The sequence below is a fragment of the Chinchilla lanigera genome, unplaced genomic scaffold, assembly GCF_000276665.1.
Source record: "Chinchilla lanigera isolate Chin_1 unplaced genomic scaffold, ChiLan1.0 scaffold00016, whole genome shotgun sequence".
In the NCBI taxonomy this organism is placed as follows: domain Eukaryota; kingdom Metazoa; phylum Chordata; class Mammalia; order Rodentia; family Chinchillidae; genus Chinchilla; species Chinchilla lanigera.
Window position 1 is genome coordinate 24,804,708 of NW_004955417.1, and position 27,884 is coordinate 24,832,591.

At 40.6% G+C, this 27,884-nt stretch overlaps 1 protein-coding gene across 1 annotated transcript; it reads right to left on the bottom strand.

Annotated features, from left to right (window-relative positions):
* Tnfrsf11b (tumor necrosis factor receptor superfamily, member 11b) lies at positions 1–26,631 on the bottom strand. Its single transcript, XM_005381906.2, has 5 exons — positions 26,380–26,631; positions 8,173–8,542; positions 4,939–5,130; positions 3,032–3,256; positions 1–1,222 (listed from the first exon to the last, which is right to left on the bottom strand). The coding sequence occupies exons 1-5, from the start codon at positions 26,410–26,412 to the stop codon at positions 834–836; spliced, it is 1,209 nt and encodes a 402-aa protein (XP_005381963.1). The 5' UTR covers positions 26,413–26,631; the 3' UTR covers positions 1–833.
* Between the last annotated feature and the right edge of the window lie 1,253 nt (positions 26,632–27,884).

Consider the following 27,884-nt stretch of genomic DNA (forward strand, 5'->3'; position numbering starts at 1 on the left):
TAAAAAATAATTTGAAAACTTTAATGATATTGTTCATATATAGTAAAACCATAAAATCTTTTAAATAAAGTACATTCAATTTCTCAGAGCATCTGATATTCAGATAACATATTTCATACACTTTCCAACATTAAACAATTGACTAAATAATGCATTTTCTATAAAATGATATTACAGCTTATACAGATAAAATTATGTTGTAAAAACACCCCACACAGGAAAAATAGCAATACCTATTAGAAAATTCTATAACGTTTCCAATAAAAAATATATTTCATCTCTTTCATTTGTCATAATAATAAACAGAATATATTTTTCTTTCTAAAGTTGTCTTATACATTTCTCTCTAAAATGATAATATGTACAAATCTTATATCTGAATGAATATAAATAGCAATACTGTAATAGTGTTACAGATATATTAGCAACTTTTACAGAAAAAAAATATGGCTTTCTAATAAAAGCCTCTAACATAGCTGAAATCTCAAAGCTATTAAAGTTAGACATTCCCATATTTAGAAAGGAACAATGGAGTCTAATTATTATTATTATTATTATTTCCAGTTGAGTTACTTGTAAGCAGTAATAGAGAAAATATGTTCAGTAGGTACTGGGCCAGATCTGACAGTGGGACAAACTATTTGGGATTCACTGAGCTTCTGGGGAGACATTAGTTCTTTCCACACATCATAGCTTCTTTTAGTGCCCTGCGGCAAAATTAGGCACAGGTGACGAGAAAGAGATCACTGTACTCCCTCAAAAGCCTGAGAAACTATCTACTCATCTAGCACATCTAGCCCCTTGGGAGGAAATGGTCCAATGACCATTTCTGATTATAAGCAGCTTATTTTTACTGATTGCACCTGGTTCCCTACCATTTCCAGAAACAGCTTCTGATACAGTCTGTACATGGGAAAGCTGTGGAGGAACCTGATGGTCTTCCTCAGGCTGTGAGTGACAGTTTTGGGGAAGTGGTACGTTTTCAAGTGCTTGAGTGCATGCATCAAGCCCTTCAAAGTGTCTTGGTCGCCATTCCTTATCCTCCACAAGCTGAGCAGCTTCAGAAGCTCCTCGCTTGATTTGCATGTCTTTCTTGTTCTTTCAATGTCCTCTATTCCAACTTTCTTCCCTGGTAAGCTTTCCATCAAGCTGAGAAGCTGCTCGAAGGTGAGGTTGGCGTGCCCAATATGCCGCTGCACCCTGCTTTCACAGAGGTCGATATCTGTACAAAGCAAGAGCCCAAAGAAATAGTCATTTATATTCATCCAATGCTATTCCAAAACCAGCCTGAGGCAAAATGTTCTTGAAGAATTCATAATTTTTCTGTTAAGGATAAATTTTTCCTTTCTTCTTTTCTTTAAGGTGGCTTAAGTAACACTAGGTCTTTCTGCGGGCTAAGAGAGATATTATTTTGTGTTATAATAGAATAAGACACTACATATCTTGGGCATCCAACAAAGCTTTGTGAGAAGCCCCTAATTTTTAATATTAACTGCAGAAAAGTAGACACATCACTCTCAGTGTTCCACAATTTAGACCTTAAAGCTGTAACATTTTAGGAACACAGAAATAAAATATTGTTAGTAATTTTATAATATAAATTTCTGCATTTCAAAAATTACTATTTTGTAATGTAAAATTTTATTAGGTGACTTCTGGCATAGGCATGTTGGAAAAGAGTTGCTTTAGCTAGCCTTTAATAAATATATACAGCTCCAGAAGAGTTCCACTGTGAGATAAGGTATCTGAAAGTGCGGGGATAGGCGAATACACATAGCCTGGGGGAAGTTGCAACAATGAGCTTGGGCATAAACAAATGAGGGAGTAACTAATGTTTCTGCTAACGATGTGAGTCATTTAGTATCTGTGAGCCTTAAGGCAAGTCAGTTCATCTTTCTGGGCTGCGATGCCCTCATTTATAAAGTAGGGAACTTAGTCCCTTCCCATTCTAACAGTTTCTGATTCTTTGTTTTCCTTTCTTCTTGCTTCAGGGCTAGTTATACATTCAAAGAATACTTTTGTTTCACCACAAAGAGAAGAAAAGTTTATTCTTTGCGTAAGTGAAAGCATTCAGCTGTCAAAAGATGTTATTTTCCTAAAATCTATTGTCCTGGTTTCAGATGTTTGAAGTTTTCAGAAAAGTGTAGGAAAACTCACTTAAGGGTTTGGGAAGAGTGGAACAAATTTCTCCTTGGCACTGTCTGCAACAGGAAACCACCCCCTTCGTTTTTCTGGCACATTCTTATCCTGGCAGTTGAAGAGGGAATGCTTCACAGTATGCATTCTAAAGCTTTCAGTCTACACAGGATGAGGTTTACTTCCTCTTTGGGATTTCTTCTGCCTCACTCAGGCACCCTCTCTCCCTGTCACTGTTCCTTTCCCTCTGTCTCCCTCTCCTCTCTTCCGCACCATTTCTTAAGAAGATACTTTAGAAACTTCTAGGATACGTGATTGCATAATCTTCACCAGCCCTTTCTTCCAAGAAGCTCAAACACTTTTCAGTCCTTATCTTACTAATCCTTACCACACAGGCTATCAAAATGGTAATTTAACGCAGCCTAAGTGTGAGGATTAGTGAGAGGGTACCTGTAAGACACCTCCTGCCTCTCTGGAAAGAATTTCCACAAACACATCTCAGTCTCACAGCTTTGGAGTAGAAATGCAAGCCAAGATCCAAAGCTGCTAAAGACCTAGCTGAGCCCGAGGGTAGCTAAGCAAGAGCTGAGGGATCTACTGGAAGCAGATCCCCTCAAGTCCAGTCCTGAATGTGAAGTGCATTTCTGTTCTTTTGGGCATTCAGTGCACTTTAAAGAGAAGTAAGGGCAGGAGAGAATCAAACTTCACCTACAGGAGTACTCTTTAGGAATTGCGTCAACCTCATCAGTCGGTGGAAAATTGTTCGGCCCAACAGTAACTTCAGAGGGGAAACACCACACCCACACAACCACACAAGAACATGGTCCCGTGGCTGTTTTACAGCAAATAGATGTCCTTGACTTTTGATCGACTCGTGTATTTCAGGCAAGCGTACCTTGGATGATCTTCTTGACCATGTCCTGCTCTCTGTTTTGCTGCTTCCATAACTTCAGCAGCTGGAAAGTCTGTTCTTGTGAGCTGTGTCGTCGCTTTATCCTCTCCACGCTTTCGGCATTGACTTTCGTTCCAGGCAAACTATCTACCAGGACACTGAGCCAGTTAGGCGTAAACTTTGTAGGAACAGCAAACCTGAAGAATGCCTCCTCACACAGTGTAACATCTGAACAAAGGCAAGAAAACCAAACACAGTTACTCAGCGGCTGGATTTCCAGAAGTCTTTAAAACAAGAGCAAACACCAGCACAACTGAGTGTTCTAAGATACAATATGTTAAAATGCAAAGTTGGAAAAAAATCAACATTCTTTTGGGTGTTCTTAGTGGGACAGACCAACAGGATCGTGTGCTTTCTAATTTTGGGTTGGGGGACTTTTGCGACAGCAAGAGTTTAATTATGTCCAATATGAATACACATATTTAAATTATACTAGATTAAATTATAAAATTAAATAATGGTAAAATTCTGTAATGTAAATATTAACACCCTGTTACAGGCTTACTTCAAGTCTACAAGGTACCTCAAAGTCAGTATCACAATAAAAATAATCATTGCCCATAAGCAGCTTGAACAGTAATCTGGAACGGTACATTATTTTATGTACCCATAGACACAGATGTGTAACGATGCATTAGGGCTGGGATACAGCTCAGCAGTAGAGCACTCACCCAATGTGTGCTAGACCCTGGTTTGATTCCCAGAACCACACACATGAAAGTATGATTATATGGGAGAATAAGCATAAAAAAGGTAATTCAGTAAAGAGTTGAAGTGGTCCAAATGTCTGGGTAGAGGTAGTAAGTATATGCCAGGCATTAGGAGTTTGCTTTTAGCTTAATCAGCCATGACTTAAAATCCTAGCTCTGCCATTCACCAGCCCTATGAATCCTGAAACCACCACAGAGTTTTTGTAAGTATTGCAGCCTGAACAGCAAAGTGTATGGCACACAGTGCTCAGTTAGTTGCAAAAATAAAATTCAAAATGAATTAAGTAGACGAGCAAGAATGTTAAAGTTAGAAATTAATCTTTTTTAACCTCTTTTTTAATTGCATTTTTTAGATGAAGAAAAAGCAGAAAGGCTCAATGATTTGTCTCAGAATTCTACAAAACAGTGACAAAATGTTAGAACGTTGCTGCTAACATTAATATATCAACTCTCATTCCTATGCTTCCAAGCAGTACCAAAAGATGTTTCGGGGAGAACCAGGCTGGTTCATGCCATTGTTTGATTAATGCACACAAGCAGAGCACCTTGGTGGTGATGTGCCCTGCAGTGAAAGTCTGAGATTAGTTTGCTGGTGAAAGGTACAGGGAGGGAGCATACTGCAGCCTGACCAGGGGGATCACCACCAAGGAATGTGCTCAGATGATTGGAGTTTGGTGCTAGTGACCCTCACTGAATAAAGAATCTAAGACACCCAGAGTGCCTTAGAACTTTCATGCAACAAATCCAGTGGTACCGTTGGTAACAAAGCCAAGTATGTATTTCTAATGTGTCATCAGTCTATGTCAGTTTGTTTATTAGCTACCCATTTATACTTTAGTTAATAATACAGACTTTCTTGATAGTGATTAAAAATCCATAATTTAAAAGGTACACTTTGAACTCTAATTTGGTCTTAAGCAACAAACCTGACATGGCCCCTGAGTGTGAAAGGACAGAAGGCAGGGGTTTTATCTGTGAGACAATGCGAGCTTCACGGGGAATTTTGAGCTGTGGTGTTAGCAACAGGTAAGCTGGTTAAGATTCAAGAAGGGGAAATGTGAGTTCGACTAAGAACATGGCCATAGGCTAAAGTGCTCAATTGAGAGAGGTACCCAGGCTGACTGTTTGGACTATAATTACCTATTCCACATTTTTGAGTTGTTTCACTGTTTGCAGAACATATGTTGTCATGCGTCGTGTTTCCTTTCTGAGTTAGCAGGAGACCAAATGCATTGCAGTTCGTGTGCTTTCTGCAGGGCGCTTTAGACGACGTCTCATTGGAGAAGAATCCGTCTGGACATCTTCTGCAAACTGTATTTTGCTCCGGGGTTCCTACAGAAAGCACCAAGCCCTTTAGCACCTTCTTCTCCAACACTTCACAGCAGATAACCTGCTTCACCCGGTTCGCGGAAGACTGGGTTTTTATCGTTACTCTGATGGCGCACAAAACTTTGGGCTTCTTTATTTTTCACTTCATTAGACAGAACAAAACTTCTACAGTCAGCCCAAAGGGCAAGCTCCCCTTCCTATAATAGAAATGTGAATTTGTTTTGCCGATACCTGCAAAACACTTGTGAGCTATGAGAGGGGAAAAGAGAAGAGAATGGTGTTCATTAGTCCTGCCTCTGCTGAAGCAGCAGCAAGGCTTGTTGTCCACCACACTCTTCCCCCAGTTACTCCTTGAAAATCATCAAGATAACTGCCATGTGTCTGCCTGCTGTAACGTCCTTCTTTGAAATCAGCTCCCATGGAAAGTTGCATTGTTAAATTCCAGTCAGTTCCTACCGCAGTTCTTTACTTCCTGAATCTTAATTGTGAAGAAACTCATGGGCAGGTTAACCTTGAGAAGTAAAAATTTACAACATTCTAATAAAGTCTTGAACATATTGGTAAAGTTGGCCGCTGACTCCAAAGCATCAGTCTGCAGTGAAGTTCCACAGTAAATGGAAGATGATATACCGTTTGCTTAAGCAGTTGCATAGAGAGCACAGACCTTACGTCTTCAGAAAGAGTACCTGCAAGGACATTTTATTTCACGATGTAAAGCATTTGATAAATTTGGAGAATACACTGGTAGGAAAATCTGAACAGGTCTAATAGCTAAAGATGCTGAGAATAAATATCTTCAAACCCTTGACTCTATTCTGCATGGACAGATCATACATTATAATGTATTTGCATATGAAAATATCTCCATCTAGTGTAAGCTAGTTGAACAGATTTAGACTTCAGTATTCAGATGTAGATTTTATGAGTCAATTCTAGCTTAGGAAGATAACAAATGCAAGAGGCAAATGAAAGTTACGTGAAGCTATTCAACTTCATTTATTATAAATTTCAACCATCTACTTTACTATATTTTCTACCAAACATGGGGGTGAGGGGCAAAATGGATTGGTTCTTATTCCATCTCTTCTCTTCCTTTTGAAAAAGATTGACGATTCATTGACCTGTGAGGACAAAGGGCTGGAGGGAAAAAAATAGAGAGGAGGAAGAGAAAGCACAGCCTGAGTGTGTTATTAGATGCTATTTCCATCATTGTTGTGACATGATCTCAGGGACAAAGCAAAGTGCCTTTGTTTTGTTTTTCTTCTAAAATTTTCTTTCTTACTACATCCTTCTCCTTAAATAGAATTGTACAACCAACGTCTACCATTTTATCGACAGAGATATTTGGCCAAGACTCCTGTGACATTCATTCACTGCTAATTTATTCGGGACAAGAGACTTGGACATGTGCACCCAACTTGCTTTTTCCCAAATGCCACGTGTTCCAGGCTAGAGTTTCATCACTGTTCAGATCTGTATGTGCTACTGTGGTCTTATCATGCATCTACTGAGAGGTCATGTATGTGAGGCACAAGGAGGTAAGTTAGCCATTCAAATTCTTTAACCCAGGAAACCCAGAGCAGTGGAGCCAGAGTTTCACTAGAAGTTCAGAGGCATTGGCTCATGACCTTTCTGAATAGGATTTTCTTCTTTATATTTGACAAAACTTTTGGTGTATAAGCAAGATTTATTCATCTAAGTAATGGTTTTGCCTTATTAATGTCAATGGACGTATGAAAATTATAACCTGGCAGGCAAAATGTGAACTATTCCAGTGATGAGAGGAGTTTAGCCTTCCACTTCCTAACTCACCATGCTGGCCGTGGGCAATTCCATGGAAATGGGGTTGACCAGCAGACAGAATGATGTGAATAAAACAGACGGGAGACAATCAGACTTCAAAAGAGCAACAACAAAAATGAAAGAGTATGGTGTACTTGTCATCTAATAGTGGACTGTGTCCATCATAACTTTGGGAAGTTAAATAGCGATGAATAGCCAGCATCTGCTAGGCCAGTGGTTCTCCACAAGGGATCACTGTTCCAGCCAGGGAAAAAAGGACAAGGTCTAGAGGCATTTGGGGTTGTCGCAGTGGAGGCAGGGACTGTTATTGGTATCTAGTGGCTGGAGTCAGGGACACTGCTAAACACCCTACGGTGTGTGGGACAGCTCCCTACAGAAAAGAATTACCCAGCTCTAAACATCAATAATACTGAGAAACACTGCTTCAAAGTGAATAATCTAAATCTATAGCGATCCCTCCTTTTTTTCAGCTAAGTAAGTGAAAACTCTTAATCTTCTCAAATGTGAAGTTAACAGTGTACGCTGGACACGTGACTGTGGTAGAAAAGCTTGGGCTTGCAGCATTAAAAGATTCAGTGAACCCTCACCTTAACCTCTGCTGTTGGAAAGTCAGAGAGAAAACACTTTGTTTATAGGCAAGGGCTTCCTCTTGGCTTGATAATCTGTTTTGTCTAAGATAAAGAATAAGCAAGTTGGAGAGGTTGCTATAGTCTATCCTCCCAGGCACTCAACTCCCACGCCTGAGGAAGAACTGCCTTCATTTTTTAATAATGGAATGCTTTTCCCCTAGCCATTCTCATTTTTTACATAATTAATTATAACTGCTCATTGTTAGCACTCCAGAGCCTCATTAATATCAGCATAATTACTCTCTTGGTATCATTTCTGATGTTTGTCAGAAAGCATTGCAGTCTGAAGCTGTCCATGCTGCAGTGAACATAGAGGTATATATCATGTATGAACGGCACAACTCAGAGTGTGTTCCTTTAAAAAAGAGCAATCTATCATGCATCTCATTAGGGAGCAATTGAGATTCTTCACTAAATTACCCTGTAGTGCCAAAGTATTCCTCTGAGAAAGGTCCTTTGGAAGCCATCCAGACACACAATTTATATCTAACAGGTCCCATTACCTTTGAATTTGCTATCATATATGTCATCAGGACAAGAGCATCCCCTAAAACTTTCACTACTATCTGGCTTTGTACGGTCATAATTGGCATTGCCACACATAGACACATACCAGCTTGCAGCACTCCAAATCCGGGTGGGCAGCTCCTGTGCTTCAAGCAGAACTCCAGCTCCAGGTAGCGCCCTTCCTCACACTCACACACGCGATTGTGAGTTCGATTGCACTCCTGCTTGATGTACTGCAGCTCCTTGCACACCGGGCTGCAGTACAAACACTCATCACTGTTGTGCCAGCTGTCTGTATAGTAGTGGTCAGGGCACGGGGTGCACACGGTCTTCCGCCTCGCTGTACAGTGCTGTTTCAGGTAGGTGCCTGGAGGACATTTGTCACACAGGAGCTGGCGAGAGGTCTCCGGGTCATGATGAAGGTATTTGGGAGGGAAGGTTTCCTGCATGGTCCATTTAATGGAGATGTCTAGGAACTAGGAGAGAGAGACAAACGGACAACTTAGCATGGAAATTGGATTGTTCTTCTGTGTGAAGTCAATATTAGAATCAAAAAGTCTCCTACTGCTTAAGCCTGATGCCTTCCCTGTCTATGGAGATGTGCCACAAGATAAATTCAAAAGCCACCATTTTACTTCCAGTGGCTTAATCCCAAAGATCAAAGATGGACCAGCAGTAAATACATTAGATGACCAGAGCAATAAATATATCATAGATGACCAGAGTCAAAAGCTTGTCAGAACAGAGATTATCAAACTTAGATGCACTGCTGTGGAAGTGAACTGGAACATGCTGTGAAACATGAACTGGAAGTTACTCCATCTCCCTGGGGTTCAGAATTTCCCTAGAATAATGAGTGATTGAACCGGTGATTCTCAGAAGAGCTACACCCAAGTCACCTACACCTATTGTTAAAAATTAGACTCCTGGAAGTTGGGTTTGGGGATTAAAACAAAACAAAACAAAGAAAAAACTCTTGCAGTGATTCTAATGTATGGAGAATATACTAATAATTGTTCTTTCATCTTGTTGATTTGGTAAATAGTTACTGAGCGCTTAGTATATTCTTGACAGTCTTCTGAGCATCTGATATATAGTTCTGAATAAAACTATTTTTCTGCACTTGTGGAGTTTACAATCCTATTGAAGGAGTAGGAAAAAAATAATTAAATGATAAGAAAAATATAGGTTAGAAGATGAGTATTGTAAAAAATTTCGGGGATCAAGTAAAGAAGGAGCAAAACACAGGGAGGCAGTTAAAATTTCTGAATGTAGAGGGGATGGTAACCATATTTAGGAATAGATGGTAGCTTCCTTTCCCGCTCTAAGACTTACTGATGACCAAAGCAATGGCAAAATACAGAAAGGTGAGGTGTGGAGTCACATGATCTTATTAGCTGGCATCTTGTCACTCATTCCTTCATGTACCAGGGCCATGTTGAATGCCACTAGGAGTCAAGCACCAGGGATATGCAGGTGGTCAGGCAGGACTGCAGGCTCCGTAAGCTGATAATCTGAATTTGAATTTGAAGATTGACATCTTCTGTGAAGATCATGTGCGCTAAACTCTTGATTCTCTTGGGTGAATGATGTCTAAAAATTAAACTACCTCTCTTTACACTAACTGGAGAGATTTTCAGGAAGAAGGCAAGGTTTCAGAAGTTGCCATACATGATTCAGAAGGAAATCATAGACGTGAGGAAAAGATCTCAACAGCAAGTGTGGTTCTTGGAAGGACAGCTCCTCATGGGTCTTCCAGGGAACACTGAAGAAATGCTTCACACTCATTACAGGAAACACACGCTCAAAAGAAACAGTGTTGTTTGCATGTCGGGGGTGGTTTGTTTGGTTTTTACTGTTTGTTTTGGGTACAGGGATCAATATGGACTATTTTCAGGCTTTGGGGAGGTGGTCAGGCAAACACAGTAGCTTCTTCCACACTGTCTTCTTTGTAGAACTCAGGAAATGTTACAGAAACCCAGTGACCTGGGAAGAGCATGCCAGGCTGAAGGAACAGCACTCCTTTTTGAATCAAAGGAGGCAAAGGTAAAGAATGACCTTTTCCCATAAGCACTTAGGTATTTTAATCTAAAGAACTGTATTCACTTTTTACTGGAACATGGCGATTTTGGGGCTGAATGAACCTAATATGAGCTGGTAAACCAGAAGAATAAGAGAAAATATCTTACCAAGGGCCAGGGATTTTTTAGAAGACAGCAGTTTTCAAGGACTGTTTTGATAGCAGGGACTACCAACCAACAAAGCAGTAGAATAGAGTGCACAATCTGAGCTGCCTCTGTAGAGTTTTGACTCAAGTCTCTGTTGAGTAACAGTCTGTGGAAGAAGCATGTTCTTTAGTTTCCCTGGAACTTGGTATTGACTTGAAGGAAGCAAAGCAAGATGAAATGACTTACTAGTCACTGGTCATTTGAATGTTGTAAGACTCTTTCTAGGGTCTTGCATTGTTAATTCAAATAGTTTTAAAATCTTCAGTGCTGTGGCGTGAGGTTTTCCTGACACAACTTTGCAAACACACATGAAGTCAACAAGGAATCCTGTTTTTCTGTTGCTGTTCACATTACTTTTGAAGATTCCACCAGGTCTAGCTCAGAGGTTCGGGGGATCCTTGCTCTTGAGGGCGATTGCTATGTGAGCCACAATCTGATAGTCCTGCCCCAGCCAACTTCCCGATGTTCTCTGTTCCCATTTCAGTGTGGATCAGGTGTACCTATTCGTGCATTAGTGCTGACTTTTTCTTTAACCCCAAACTGAAGAGGGCGGAGGATGGGAAAACCCAACCAATAGCGCGTATTGTCCTCACTAGAAGCAACCACATAACTACTGATAGAGACTGAGCATTCTAATTTGGAAATCCAAAATCTGAAATGGCCCAAAATCTGAAACTTTCCTAGAGTCATATCAGCACTCAAAAAAAGTTTCTGATTTTGGAGAATATGGGAATTTGGATTTTCAGATTGAGAATTCTTAACTGGTAAAATTTATGCAAATAATCCCAAATTGGAAAAAAAAAGAAAGAAAACAAACCCTGAAATTTGAAATATTTCTGGTTCCAATGTTTTTAGAGAAGAGGTACTTGGTCAGGCCTGGTTAATGCTTGGATGGGAACGAGGAGGTACTCAAAATGCATACCTAACAATGTGAATGGAATTTATATTTTTCTAGGTAATTGGACATGATTTTGTTGGTTTCTTGAAACAATGTTTTGGAAATTATTGCCATTCCTTTAAAACACAGGGAAGGTGGAGTGAAAAAAATCCACAGAGAAAAATAAACAAGGTCGATTTCATAATTAGAGAGTAATTAGTGAGGTAAGTTTTTCAAGGCTACAGATAAAGTTCATATACATGGTTTTTAAACATCAGAAAGCCTTGAAGAACTTATTTTCAGCCAGTTCAGTTGGGTCTCTGTGTTTTACTTGAAAAATTTCCACTTTAGTAAAAAGACAGAACTCTGTGTGGCCAAAATTCAATGTTTAGGCCTCAATCTTTGGTTAGCCTCAATTCCCACACAGGATTTCTGGACTCAGTTACTGGACAGAGGATGGGCAAGATGAAGAGGGCTCTGCATCCCAGCCCTTTCCTTATTTTTTTACATTTCCTGGAAAAGTAATGAAAAACTGTCATCAGATAGATCATCTTAATGTTGGCCATAGCTCTTTTGCCAGCTGATAATATTTAAAAACTTAGAAGAGTTTAAAAATAAATGTCTCTATAATGTGGTCTCCAGGTAACCACCGACAAACCTCTGCAAAAGCTAGGCTACATATATAGCTGCGTGTGCAAAAGCATAAAGTGATTTTTATAGAAGAGGCCACCCTTTTTCTGTGTTTTATGCTTGATTCATATGGAATTAAATGAAATTTTCTGTATTTTTTTCGTTTACCCTCTTCCCATTCCCTGGCTGTCCACCATTTGGCATAGAGCACTTGTGCTTTAAGGGAACCTCAATGTCCTGAAATCCAGTGCTCCCTACTCATCCAGGATTTCTTCTCCACATTTTCCATACCTTTTTTCTTGAAAATGCATTTAAGGCTGCATCTCTGATAGCTTTGTTCCCCTTCTCCACTTCCATGTTTGTTGTTGGGCAATGGTAAAGACTTTTTTATTTCAAGCGTGTCTCCCTTTCTTGTCCTTTACGTGTTAGCAGATGATGGTGGTGGGTGATGACGGTTGGTGGGCTGCATTAGCTGTTCCCAACTGATTTTTTTAGCCATTGTGTTGTTGCTTGTCAACTGGCTGGACAACTTAATTCACCAATGAACACGAAAACCAGTATCTTAGTCTTAGCTTAACGCTGTTATACATCTTGCTCCATTTTGTGCTCAACCCCTTGGTACTGCAGACCTCTCTTTACCAATTTCTGTTTCCCATGCCTTCTACTCCCTCTGTCAAGCCTCCAGATATCCCAGGGTGCTCCTCGTTGTGCCTGCTCTCTAGCATGCCACACCTCGCTTGATCTTCCCAGAAGAACCGTACGCCTAACAAAAGTCACCTGTACATCTCTTGCTGAACTGGCTTATGCCAGTCGTACTTGTAAGTAAAGTAGGGTAATTCGATTAAAAATATCGACCAATGAACATAAGTACAAAAGGTCACTATTTTTCTATGAAAAGTAGATTGAATACTTTGGAATGGCTTAATCAAGATAAGACCCCCTCCACGCAAAAAATACTCAACAAAAAACAATAACAAGAAAACCACCCTACTGTAGAATTTGAAGTAGGTAAGACAACTTTAAAAAAAAATGAGGAAAGTATACAGGAGGATCTTATAATCAACTGCTTTTACTGATATATTTGAGGTCTAAAACTGAGTGGATGGGCAATACTTACAGAGAAGGAGGTGACAGGAAGTATACCATGAGGTTTTAGTTAACCAACACAGTCTCCAAGGAAAGAATTTACCCATGATGAATGAATGTTAGTTTTAAGTCAAAAATAAAATATTTCAGGTATATAGGTATAATTCTTATTAAGTGCTCACCTGATGTTACAAGAGATCTTCCCACTATTGATCCCAAACACATAGAAATTTCTAAGATAATTCCCCATATATAGGAGGTGGGGTGGTTATGGTAATGGTACAAGCATGCAGAACAAAAAAGGGCAATATGGGGCTGGGGATGTAACTCAGCAGCACAGCACCTGCCTGGCAAGTGCAGGGTCCTGAGTTCGATTCCTGATACCAACAAACATAAAAGAGGGCAATATGAAGATGGAATTCTGTTTTGTCTTTTCCATTCAACCATTTGTGCATAAAAACTATTCTTTGCCAGGCAGTGGACTAATAAACAACGTATATAATATTTTGGTTAGTACTCACTTTAGATATTTTTTACCATTATTATCACTAAATCTCTACCAGCTACAAATATAAGCCTTAGAACAGGTAACTGACTTGTACCAGGTCACAGTAATTAAGGCAAGCAAAATTCAAATCTACATGTGCCATATGAAATGTTTCTTTTATCAAAATCTTTAACATTTATCAAATATTTTCACTTGTACTATTGCCTCTATGCATGACTCAAAATAAGCCCTTAAGTGCTTATTTTCATTCAGATTGAAGGCATAGATTTAGGAGATCATCAAAATTAGGAGATCAACCAAAGCCTTCCTGAAGTCCAAATGAGCCAATGATGACTTCTCTGGCTTTGTGCTAAGACTAGCTCTTGTCCAAAGCTACTGAATTGGAAATTTCTTGAATGAAAAATGATTTGACTGGAGTATCCTACTGGTTTCTGAGGCTTCCTAAAGAACAAAACAAGAATACACTTCCTCCGGCAAGTTTATTTTTGCATTATGCAATGCAGTCAATCCAATACTACTGGGTTTGCTCTCTGGTATGCAGAACCATGAATGACCCAGTGGGTTTCCATTTATAGATGATTCATTAAAAGGAACCCACTCAAAGCCTGAAATAGCCTCTTGGTTTGGGAGTTCCTTTTGTGATCCCTCGTCATGATCCCTGCCACAGAGTACTATTTGAGGAATATCCAGAGTTAGCTAAACTTCTGGTCAGTTTGGAAACCATTCGACTTCCTTGTTCATGTTAGCCAGGAAAGGAAAAGCACTCACTGCAAAGTAATGCAGGATATATATCACAGTGCTTTCCCAAAGCGCTCTTATAAGGTAAGTTACAAAGATTATTAAAATACACTATTTGCTGATAAGGATCAGTCCCTATGATTTTAACAGTCTTATAGTGCTATTCCTCTCCTTTCCCCCATCCTTAAATAACTCGTTTATTCATTCAGACAGCAAATGTTTATTAAAATAAGTCTAGATGATTGAGTTAATGTTCCTCTTTTACAGAAACATTCACCTAAAAGTCAAATCGGATGTAAAATATTCATTGATCACCACTGCAAAACAATCAGCGGCGGAAGAGAAGAGAATGAAGGACAAGAAAAGACTCAGTGGAGAAATAGGGTAGAAGGTTATGAAGAGCACAGATACTCGAGGAGAAGGGTCGGATGGGATACACGGGCTGATTGCACTGGGAGAGATCGGAGCTAGAAGAATTCTAACCCTTAGCTGTGTACACTGCCATTCATTACTGATGACAAGAGAGCTTGCAACGGGGGATAAAAAGAATAAACTGAGTCTGAAGCATCTTCCAACTATGGGAGTTGAGTGATGGTTCTTAGCAAACAAGCAGAACTACGTACTGAGAACTCAGGACAGAAATGTAGCTGAAGACACAGCCTTTAGAGTTACGAGCACATAAATGTCTCTAGGAGCAGAAAGATGGCAGACAAGGGACAGCAGTACCCAAGGAAAGTGCACACAAACAAAACTGGACAAAATATTCACTTTGGGGACTTACAAACATTTGTGAGAGGGGATGAAAAAGGGAAGGTAAAAATGTGAAAACATCACGGAGAGCTTCAAGAAGGATGCTAAATGCCTGATGAATAATACATTCCGAAAAGTGTAAACCTGGGGGCTGGGGATTTAGCTCAGCGGCAAAGCGCCTGCCTGGCAAGCACAAGGTCATGAGTTTGGTTCCCGGTACCAGAGAAAAACCAAAAAAAAAAAACCCAAAGAAAAGTGTAAACCTGGTAATTTGATCGATGTGAATTCACAAAAGCACTTTCAGGTGGGAAACTGCATTTATAATATAGGTACCAAGTAATATATGTTATAACATATGTACTAACATTAGTTTAGTAACCCTGGGTTACCAACTCACCTGTAAAATGAGAATGATCCTTATTTTACTCACCCCTATACAGTTGTTGGATTTCAAGCCAGTAGGGGGGACACAAATAAACTTGGTGAGGAAGAAAGTCCAGACAAACAGGAGACAATATTATCTATGCTAATTACACAGGAGGTGGGAAACAGCAAACCTTTTGAATCAGACTCATTTCGGGAGGCAGTTTGAGGTTTTGGTCAGTAGGAAGTGAGACACATAAAATGTGCCATAAGGTGATCATCTTTCCTGTTCCTAATTGTCTCCAGAAAAAGCATCTCTGGTTTGTGCAAATTAGTTTCAGTATCCTCCCAGAAGGTGTCATTTTGTTGGTCCTGGTCAAAAGATTCAGGGCAGATCCATGGCTTTGCTTAAAAGTTCAAATAAGGAACTTTTTTTTTGTCTATATTTCTTAAATTCTTAGCATGATGCTGTACAATTAACAAGTACTCAGTACATGTAGATCCATCTTATTTAATTTGATGAATATGTTGGATACCTACATGTGTTATCGGGATCATTGGGGATTATTCATATCAAGATAAATATACAGGATATAAAGGATACATTTACAAAGACAAGCACAAAGCTTACAATTTTCTCATCTGTAAAATGGTAGGGATGATACAATTTGTTGAAAGGAAGGGTAGTTTTTAAAGTACCTTTAACCATGCATGGATGCATTTGTACTTAGCTTCTGTTTTAAGGGTGGAACCTGGGGAAAAGGTAGCTCATTTAAAAGGTCTACCTACTGGTACCAGCTCCCTTCCTGAGGGTTTACCATGCTTAACAGTTCTCACAACAACCAGTTGTCTGGCTGAGGATCGTAGGTGAGGAAGAAAGAGCTAAATGAATTAAACCTGTTGATCTCCACAGAGTCAGTTCCCTGCAAAAAGTTTTCCTAGGCAAACGAGTGAGAGGAAGCACAAACAATTATGATTTATTAGATAAATCACTGGGCCAAATGCTGTAGTATTTTGCTTCCCTTGGGGTGGAAAAATTGTCCCCAGGTAATATTTAACTTTCAATGAAATGTTTGTTCCCTTTAGAAGTTTCCTTTAGTTGCCTGAAGGTTTCACAGTTAATTAGCCATACCTTGTTTGTGTTTAAAATCAATCAGAATTGTCAGAATGAATGCTCTCATGATGTTTTTGTTGCTTTGGAGTTTTATAGACAATTAACATTTGTTAGATTAACAAATAATGGGCAAAAAAAAGAAAAAAATGTCCCATGCTCAGGAAAAAGAACTTGTAGTACAAGTAAACCCTTAAGGAAGATACACAGACATCTCACATAGTTTGACTCTTAAAGCTTAATATTTCTTCTCTCAGGCTCCTGATAGTCACCAAATTTGAGACATAGCCTCAATTCTGAGCACCAACTCCAAGCAGTGCTGGTTGCTCTGGTTGTATTTTGCCAATTCAGCCGCTCTGGGAAGGAACTGGTAACATCAGACCATGTCAGGGTTTTCTAGCTACAGTCCCCTGCTCATGGGGTTCAGAACCTACAAAACACTCTAGTATTGAATACTAGTTTTGAAATTCCATTTTATCTCTGTGGTGCTTTTCTTTGAAGATAACTCATTGCTCATAATACTGCGTGGATGCTTTTGGGTGCTAATGACTTGCACTGAAGTCCAGTTAATTATGTGGCTAAGGGCAGTTGGTGAGAGACAATCAGATAAGAAAACCATAATGACCATGGAATGGAATAGAAACTTTTACCAGCAGATCTTTGGTAAATGGAGACAAAGATCATCGGAGCTCAACAGGTGGATATTTACTGTGTGTTTCTGATGCATGAATCATCACACTAGATGTCTGGATGATATGGTCAACAATATGGTATAGTATGTTATAATATTATTAGATAGCAGACTCTAGACTAAGGCCTTTCTTCACACCTTGCCATCATCCACCCTCCTAACCAGCTGTAAGGAGATACGATTACCCTCATTTTACAGATGAAGAACCTAAGTCTCAGAGTTGAGTGGCTTTCAAAGATCACAAAGCTAGCACGTACTCTAACTGGGATTTGCATCCATTCTTGTCTGAAACTAAGCCTGCAACTAAATCTTCCATCTGGAGTTTTGCAGTCTTCTGAAAGGGATAGGCATGTAAATAATCAAATGTAACACAGTATAAAATTCAATATTATCTTTTATCTGTCTATACTCCCATCCGCTGTCTACTGATCATCTTTACATGCATCCATCCATCCACCCAGCCACTCTGATGCACAAACCCTTCTCCTGCTATGCAGTGCAGTAGTTTGCATATCATTTCTGTAGCTGGTCCTATGAGAATGTGCAGTCATTGTGCTTTATATTAAGCAGTAGGTTCTCAGTCATGTGCCCCTTGAATTGACTCACCTGTCTTTTCCATCTTGTTCTTCATACGCTCATTCCTGTTGGCCCAGGATGGCACTTTCTAATGCAGTAGTAAATATAAGCCACTTTACCTCACGCTGAGTTATCTAGGGAATCTGGGCATATACTCACATCCGGTAAAGGACCAGGAGATTTCATCACAAAAGAAAGAAAATTATGGTGCCTTCATAGGGCTGAAGGTGTTGAAAAGGAAGAAAAACAGATAATTAGCCCCATCTTTGGCAACAGAAAACTGGGTTGAAAGGACCTATAAAGGCTTTGCTATGATTCGTGATCATTTTTCACTGGACTCAGGTAGGAGATATTAGCATACCTTTTAATGAAGTCTAAAAAAAAAACTCAATCTGAATAACTCAAAATTACTCTACTTTTCTGAAACTTCCTTTCCCTGTCTGTGAAATAGAACCAGTAATCTCTGTAGAATAAGACTTTCATGACAGCAAAGTGGCACCTAAATATGATGCTTATTCTACTAATGATTGATGTCTTTCCATTCCATGGTTTCCTCCTTTTGGCTTGGCTTAAATGCATAGAAGTTATAGATGAAGATGAGTTAACTTTTATGAAGGTGGGGTCATGCAAAGCAATGATGAACCAGATCTCTGTTTGGTAAGTCTCACATAACAAGGTGTTTGATTGACTCTGCTGTTTACCATCTGTTGACTTTCCTACTTTGCAGGCAAGCAATCTCAATTGCCTAAATTTTTAAGAGACGAGAGAACAAAGGTCCTCCTTCATGTATCCTGCTAATAGCAATGATGAACAGTTTGAACTGATAATCTAGTATTATTGATTTAAATCCTTTGTGACTTTTTACTCTCTTTGTAGTTACTGCCCCTCAGTGATCAAACATAAATGGGATTTGGTTACTGTATTCAGTCAGGACTGGTTCAAACAAAACAAAACAAAAAACTGTGGGGCATACACAGCAATTAAGTACAGTACTAGTGTAATTTGGAAGTGTCATTTTAACTCATGAATCATTAGTTAGATTTGGATCATCTTCTACTATATCTTTCAAAGGAAGAGACTGGGACATACAGTCCCACCAGGTTTCTGGAAAGGAGATCTGAGAAAAATCGATCACCCTATGGACTAAAGTATCCTCTAATAGGCATCTCTCATACTTTCTAACTACATTTACTCTAGCACAACCTAGTTGATTTTTTCCCCTTTTTACTGGACATTAAAAGAAGAGATAAGAGACAGTGTAGAAGCAAAGGTTTTCTGTCTATCAGCCAGATGTATTATTATTTAAGAGTACTTTTTAATACTCTTGCCAAGCTAGCTATTATCATGCTTATTAAGCCTGAAGGTTTGACATTTATTCCAAAGAGCAGTGTGCAGTTGTCAAGTACTTCTCTGTGAATACAAATTCAAAGAAAATTCTGCTCAATGAGTCTAAGAAGATTGCTAGTGACCATAATTATACCTCTTCAGTAAGTCCTGAGGGAATGTCCCGGACATGCGTTTTAACTAAATGGAATATGGAAAAATTTCCACATTAACACCTTTTGTGCATACCAGCTGAAGACAAGAGGCACTTGTTTCAGAACATGAAAATACTTTTTGTCTTAATAGTTTGTGATCATAAAACACATAAGCCATACTACCTAAAAATGGGTAACATTTCAAAATATGCGTGCTCTTGTGGTCTTATTGACCTAAACAGAATTCCTTACACATGAACCAACAGGGCAAAGGAAATTTTGACAACTGCAACAAAACAGCTTATTTTCAAACATTCCTATAGATTTGTTTTATAGACAAACAAGTCTGATTCTTCCATGTTCGAAGTAGGAAATAGTGCATGACCAGTATTTCACTTTTCAATTCAGAAGACAAAAATCTAAACCTCAAGTAGATTTTTCATACAACATCTGGCCCAACAGCTCCCTTTCAGAAGTAGACGAAGTAACAGCAAGAGATGTGGAGGAACCAAGGAATCAGAGTCCTTGCCTCCTGTCTGCCCTTGCTGCGGCGGCAGAACTGTCACAATGCCCCATGTCAAACTCCCAACTGACACTTTGTTCTTTCTGATGATGTTGATGCAGGTTGATTGGTCTTGATATCCATATTTTCTTACAATGAAATAATCTTTTCAACAAAAAATAAATAAAAAGTTTTTGTGTGTTTGAACAAGAAAATGAAAAATAAGACCAAATCTAAGATTAGACCAAGACCAAGACAAGGCACAAGAAAAAAATGAGACTGAGCCCAGAAACAAGACCATCACAAAGAGAAGAATGAAAGTTAGAAAGAAGAGTAAGAATGGTCTTGTCTTGTCTAAAGAAAGAAATGATTTTTAAATAGGAAACACAGCAAAAGGACTGAGATATTTGAATCAAAGACTACAGAAGAGAATTTAATTTACCAAAGGCAGTCATAAAGCTTGGATGAAGCACTGTCTTATTTTAAATTTAAGGGGATAGGGATTTAGCTCAGGGGCTGGGGATTTAGCTCAGAGGCACAGCGCCTGCCTGGCAAGCACAAGGTCACAAGTTTGATTCCCGGTACCAGAAAAAAAAAAAAAAAAAAAAAAAAAAAATCTAAATTCTTCTTGTCATGTATTTCTTACTTCATAGTTGATTGTTACCTATTTGCTATTCTATAGTTGATGATTTAAGAGGCTTTTATCCAAAATGCTGCCAAGGTGCAGACCAAATTGAAGTGAAAATCTTCAGGCTACTCTTTCTATTTTTTTTTTTTTTTTTTTTTTTTTGGTTTTTCTCCGGTACCGGGAACCGAACTCACGACCTTGCGCTTGCCAGGCAGGCGCTTTTTGCCACTGAGCTAAATCCCCAGCCCCTACTCTTTCTATTTTTAAAGACGCTTCCACAGGGAGTAGAGTGGTGAGGATAGGGGTGAGGTGGGAGGGATAAGGGATGTCAGTCTACAGGTGCCACTTTGCACTGATGATGAAGAATTACGGACTCCACTGTTCGGCACAGCTGTAGAGTTAATAGAGCTGTACTGGTATTTGAAACTTGCTTAGATGGATCTTAAATGTTCTCACCATATACACACACATCTTGTACATAGATAGATGTGTTAATGGTCTGCACTGTAGCAATCATTTCACACTATACAGAAACATTAAAACTGCAGTTTTTATAAAAACATACATTTAAAAGTCAATGCTTCAAGGAAATTACACAATATATGCACAGAGAGATTATGATTCTAGAGAGATGAGTTTAAAAATCAATATAGGAAGGTGATAAAGCAAGGCTATTGATAGCACATTACTGTTCTTGGAAGGGCCCCGTCTTCTTGCATCCTTTATCCATTTATGGTCTGGCTCTTTCCAGTGCTTCTGAGAAATGGGAGTTAAAAAAAAATTCTACTAAAGCACCTGGGAAATCATGTCCCCCTGAAGCTGGGAGAAACCATTTCAGAGTGTGTAGCGTACTCTGGCTTTGGAACATTTGGAAATGCCAGGTAAGTCTGAAAAGGCATCGTTATTACATAGCTTCTTACCTAATGGGTTACATACTATTCTTATCCCGTACAACTGTCTAAAAGAATTCTTTTTTAAGACACTCTATGCTAGTTACCCCAAAATATTCTGTGGTAGTGAGTTCCAAAAACTAATTACATGTCACATAAAAATACTCTCTTTGTATCTATTTCTAGTCTGCCATACTTCACTCTTCTTGCGTAGATAGTTTACAGATGTTGCTAGGATTTCCGATTCACTAGTTCTTGCTCTTGTGGGTTGCTAAGTCTGATTGTTATTTTCTTTTCCAAACATGGCTGCTATTGCTATTCATATTTGCATTTTGTTTACCAGGCTACTCATATCAGAAATTGGCTCTGGTGAAGCTTCTTCCTTCCTCTTCTGACCTCTGGATCTTTCTCTATGGCTCTCTCTGACAATGACCCAGATTTTTTAAACCTCTAGCCCAGCAGTCTTCCATGGTCTGAAATTTCTTGAATCTAAAATCCTGGCAACTCTGTTGGGATGTATTACAAACACATAAAATTCATCAAACCCGAAGTGAATATTTACTGTCCAAAGTGAATACCACAAACCCTGTGGGCTTCACTCAGTAGACAAGATGGGAGTCCAATCCAACCAGATGGGAGGGTGGAAATCTAGTCCAGCTGAGCTTACACTGCATCTCCACAGGATTCACATATATGAATCTGGTTCACTTTTGTTATTTGCTATTGAAATCAATGTTTATAGTAGAAATTTATGAAAGAACATTTAAAATATTGATCAGACAGGTAGAATGTTATATTAATATCCTGAAAGATATCAAAGCCAACAGGATAAATGTCAGATTGTTAAATCACTGTCAATAAGCTAAATTCTGTGGTAATATGCATGGAAATTGCTGATAGATTACCTACTACCCTAGAAAAGCTCACCATAGCTTCTTAGACTCAGCAAATGCACGTTATGTTGGGGACTGTGGAGGCCTTGGAGTGGTAAGTGAGAAAAATCTGTACTTGTAAAGAGTTCATACTTGGCTTGCAGCATGAGTATTGCTCTTCCCCTGGAGAAGCCCTGCAAGTTGCCACTGGTAAGAGTTCTCTGCAATCAGAACAATCCCATGTCCCCATGTACTCAGATGTCCTATTGATAACTGTTACAAATGATCTATGTGGAAAACTTGTTGATCATTATAAGTCCCTGGCTCACAATTTCATTTTATTTATATACAGAGGGATTTTTGCATATTAGTTTTACATACTGAATTTTCCAGGGACTTAACAACATGATACCTGATAGAAGTCTGTACTTTGTTTTGGTTAAAACTCTAGGAGGATGTGTTCACCATTTCAGAAAGTGACGGCACTCAAGTCAGCCCCGGTCACACATTCAAGTCATTGGGGTGACATGTGGGCCCTCAATTCCAGTCCTAACCATTCATCTGTGTTGATGGTTCTACATAAAAATGCTAGCCTCCCGTGACTTCTTTATGTCTTCCAGTGCAGCTTATTTTATTATGAATTACTTTCTTTTTATTACCACTTTATAGTACAGTTATGCCAGTATATTGATTTTATAAAAATTATATGTGTAGGAGATATATATATATATATATATATATATATATATATATATATATAATTCCATTTCAGGAGACAAGGAGGTTGTTACAGAGGATTTGTTATAAAAGTGCAGGGAAGGAGTCTAATATAATGGAGAACTACTGCCCTACAGGGTAAAACATACAAATACACTGATCATTTTGGCATTTCTGCTCCTTCCTAGCCATGTAAGGGGCAACCAGGCATCATTAGTCAAACCTTGAGTAATACACACATGAACGTTTTTTAAACATTACTCTTTTTCTGTAGTATATATTTCCCAGGCTTTTTTTTTTCTACAAAAGAACAGCTCAGCCTACGGAAAAGGAAAAGGGTTAGTAAGACGCTAAAGAAAAAAACCACCCTCACAGAAAGCTTCCACACAAGGGGAGCCCCTAGGCAGGGAGCCAAACACTGTGGAAAGCAAAACCCCATAGGCAAGTTAGTGGACAGGAGCACAAGGACATCCGAGTGTGTGTTCGGTGCCCCTTTGGTAAACAGTGCTGTCACTGTCCTCTGGACCTGACTGGATGAAACATCCGGCACACAATGTTTTCTTTCTCCACCAATGGTGTCTGACAACTGTGACTGACATTAGGGACTGCACTGAAGGTTGCTAAGTGATAGAGGCCAGGGAGGTTGCTATGGACAGGGATTAGGGCAGGTCTGGGTTGACTAGTCAGATTATACTAGAAACTTCAGAGTATTCACTTTCTTAAAGGAAAAATTACAAAGAAGACGAAAAGAAGAGGAGGGGCTAAAAAAAAAAAAAAAAAAAAAAAAAAAAAACCCAGGTAAATACATAGTCCCAACCACTGGGGGAATGAGAGGGACACCAAAATACACAAAAAGGGTCAAAAGCCCCAGGGGCATTATCTAACAGAAGACAGACAGGTCTGGCAGTTGTCCTGAGGCAGAAACATCTATTTCTCCAGCCCTGCCACCCTTATACCTCAATTCCCAGGATCATAGCGTTCCTCAGAGCTTAGCTTGTGCAAGTTGAAGGAATAGCCGGGCACTGCCTCATGGGACATTTGCGTACCACATCATGGGACATTTTAGCCACAGATTAAACTTAGGGCTAAGCAGAGTGTTCCCAGAGAAACGGGTAGTTCATGGGCAACCGTGGCAGCAATGACTCTGCTGTTGCGAACTCCCTTAGTAGAGCAGCAACATACTTAATATGCCCAGGAACATTCCAGGAAAGCCTGTGACTGTGGATTGCATCCTAATGATGACCTTCCACTGCTTGCTTACCAGCGTCTCCTGTTCTCACAGAAAAACAACCTACAACACTACCTTGTCACACAATATTGCCTTCTCCCTCGTCTTGAATTCAGGATGCCTGGACTTCCTCACCAACAGTGCGCCATCCTCCCTCTGCTCATCTCTCTCTCCCGTGAGTACATCAGTTCTTCTATTAGATGACTCATTGGGCTCTAGACTGTCCTATAGTTAAGGGTGAACATAAAGCTGAGGACCCATGTTAACACAGCACAGGAGCCTTGCGTGGTTATCTTGGACGTATGTATATCAACATGGCGAGTTTATAGAAGAACAAGCTGACACTCCAGGGAGCAGGACTTGGCACTGTCCTTCCTCAAGTAATCGGTGGTGCTGAGATTTGAATTTTGGTCTGGTTCATAACCACTGCACGAGGACCCTAAAAGTTCCTAGAGAGTTGGATTTTTTGTATGTCCAAGCCAGAGTAACTTCCTCTTAGGTAACTAATTGTATACTTAGGAATACAATCATATAACACCTTCTTGTCCAATTCCTGCACAGGATGCAAGGCCTCCAGTGTAGGAACGGAGCACCTTGCTTTTTACTCTGTCCCTGAGGCCTGTGGTGAGTCCAGCGCAAAGGAGCAAACCTTTACAATACTTCCAGCCCCTAGGACTATACTTCAGTGTTTACAAAAGACCATTCAGGCTCTTTATGGGTAACTATCAGGTAACCCTTTCCAATCATTTATAAAATAATCTCAGAAACAAAAGGAAAGGAAAGCAAAATCTTTCTATTTAAAGTATTTACTATGCTTAAGATTCATACAAAGTTTTTTCTCCACTAATGTTTCTGCTAATGTGTCTCTGAACATATATCTTTTCACTGTACATATCATACATAAAAATATGTACATGTTTATCACTAGGAACACATTATATAATGGGAATCTTGAAAATTGTCACTAGTAGTATGCTTGTCATTAATTCAATGTTTAGCAGAACACAAAGGGTTAGGAGGAATACAAACTTCTCCATATTAAATAAATCCATGTCAGTAGCAGAGCTATCTGTGCTACCTAAACCTGGAATGATTAAATAAGATGTGTGTCTATACAGTGGAATATTGCACACTGATGAAAATGGACAAACTAGAGTACTACATCCAACACTCGAGCTGAATCTCACAGCAAAACTTTGTGTGAAAAGAGCCAAATGCCAAAAGTGTGTCGAGCTCAGGTACATAAAGTTCAAGTACAAGCTGAACAAGTTTGCAGTGTTCAGTTCATTGATTATTCTGGCCACAGACAAAGCAGTGATAGGGGAGAAGCACAGGAAGATTTCAGGGTACTGATAATGTAGCTTCTGATCCATGGGTCAGCTCACAAGAGCTCAAACTGAGAAACTTTACTGGGCACTTATGACTTATGTAATTCTATGTACCGTATTTTTGTAGAGATTCACCTTTTTTAAAGTTTCCCATACTGTCCACACTTGGGGATGTGTGTATGTATAACAGGCTGACAGGTAGACCCCACACCAGCTTTTCCTGCAGGAGTTTGCTGTTCTTGCACTATTTGTGTTTGTGTATCCCAGGACCTAGTAGAAGACTACATAGCCATCTATTCATTTGAGGGTTGGGGGTTGAAATTCAATAATTCCAACACCTGGAACCCAGCTGCGGCTTCAATAAGGAGTCCCCTAGTCTAGCAGAACTGTCTGATTTACAACTTTTCCACCCTCTACTGACATGAAGGAAATGCGTCATTTGTCACAGAATAACCTACAGAAATCTCAATGGTTAATCAAATGGCATTTCAGAAACAGTTAAAGTTTGTAGTCCTGTTTACATAGTTTAAATATTTTCTGAAACGCAAGTCACATCATCTCACCAATAGTTTCCCCATTGCATTGAGGTTAAGAACTGGCACCATCTGTTGTAATAATAAAACGTTATTAAAATATGAAATCACACGGAAAGCTGCGTGTGTTTGTTAAGTGCGAGGCAAAGAAATCTTTTCTCTAGGACAAAGTCTTCAAAACTGCCCAGAACTCTTGTACAAGCGACCTCGATAATGTACCATGTCATGTGCACTGCATCAAGATTGTATTCTACACAATCGTTATTTAAAACACCTTTTGTAACACTTTCTAAGGGGCCACTTGCTGGCTAATAGTAATAAAAAGTCCAAGTTGCTGAAGCCAAAGCTATGATGAACTACACGAGAGCGCGAGGAATCAGAGCTGATAAAGTCAATGAAAGGTGCAGAAACCGTCCTGCGCTAAGGGCCCCCCTCCTCTTCCAAGACAGCAGCAGCTTGGCGAGGTAAAGCCCGGGCCAGAGCGCAGCGCGTGGCTCGGAACCCCAGCCCCTCCCGGGAGCGGAGCCCCCGTCCCCGTCCAGGTGGCCCTGCTCCCGGAGCCGGCCGGGACAGACTTACCAGCAGCGCGCAGCACAGCGTGTGGCTCCTCATCGCGGCGGGGCCGGGACCTGGGCGAGGTGCGCGTCTCCAGCCAGTGCGCGCCTGACTTTTTATACAGCGTCCCGGCAACAGGAAGTGTCGCCTGGCTTTGATCTGTCATTTTTCTCCCCAAACCTTGCACCTTTCCTTTTTAGGAACCTGGGGCGGGAGCTCCAGGGTTAACGCTTTCTGAGCCGGGGCCCCCCCGGGGGTGGGGCGTGCAGGCCGGGGCGGGGACGTCTGGTCGCTGCAGGAGGGAAAAAAAAAAAAAAAGAGGCCACCGGGCTGCGGAACAAGGCACCGCTGTCTGCGCCTGGCGGGAGGGTTCCCGGCTGCTCCCGCCACCCCAGCCCCCGGCAGCCGGCTCGGGTGGGAGTGCGCTCGCGCGGCGCCCCTGTGCTGGGCCCTCCAGCGTCCCGGCCACTCGGTCCCCTCCGGGAGAAAACCCAGCTCCTGCTTCGCGCTCCCTGCCTGGGCGCTTCTCTGACCCCTCTGTGGGCGCTGATTGCCCCCAGCCCTTGTGCTGTCCTGAAAGTTCAGTCATTCATCAATCCTCCGGGCTGCACAAATCAGCTGAGAAGGAACTTTTCCAACTCGTGTTTCGCTGGCTCCCACACCCCTGCTTTTCTCCATGGGCTTGTTGTCTGGGGTCGTCCGAGCCTGAAAATATCAGCAAGGTCTTACTGCCTGGCGCAAGGGAACACCTTGCAAGCCATTATTTTCTCTACCAACACTGTTATCAGGAAAGGCCAGTTGGTACCTCAGCGACCTACACACTGAGTTCCAGAGGGCCCCTCGAAGGCCGGCCCACTGCTCCCGGGTGTTGACAGAAGTTAAGAGCTTTGCAGAAAGGATTCTTGGCGCGGTGCCTGCCCCCCGCCCCCCCCCCCCGCCTCCCCCGGCATCCACCCCATCCCCTGCTGGTCTGGAAGTTGGGTTTGGTCACTTCTAAACTGATCTCAGGTTCTGAAGTTTTGCATGCAGTGCACGGGTTGGAACTTTCCGGTTGTTACCCGAACTCTCTGTTTACATAGGGCTGAAAAAATCCCTGCAGAGCCTGCTTTGCCATTGGGGCCAAACGTTCCAGGCTAGATCTCCAGAGAAGGGCAAATTCCGCTCTCAGCAGCCTTCAGAGAGAAGGGCTGGCAAGTCCGGAAGGAGGGGTATAGAGGGCAAGCTTTGCCAGCAGGGATAGGACATCATCCCCTCAAAGGACACCTTTCCATCTGGAGGTCCAGGTGGATCACACAAAGATTCTCAGCATAAACAAATGGCAACTGGAAAGAAAAATGAACTTACCCTTTGTGAATCCTGGGACACAGGGGTCATGCTCAGGTCCCTCTCCAGGCCTGGAACCTAGCAGCATGTGGATGTCCTCAGTGGACCAGTAAGCATAAACTTCTGGGACTCCCCACCCGCCCCTCACACTTTGAGCTTTGGTTTTGAAAACTACAACCTGAGATATTAACACTTAGGCTTATGCT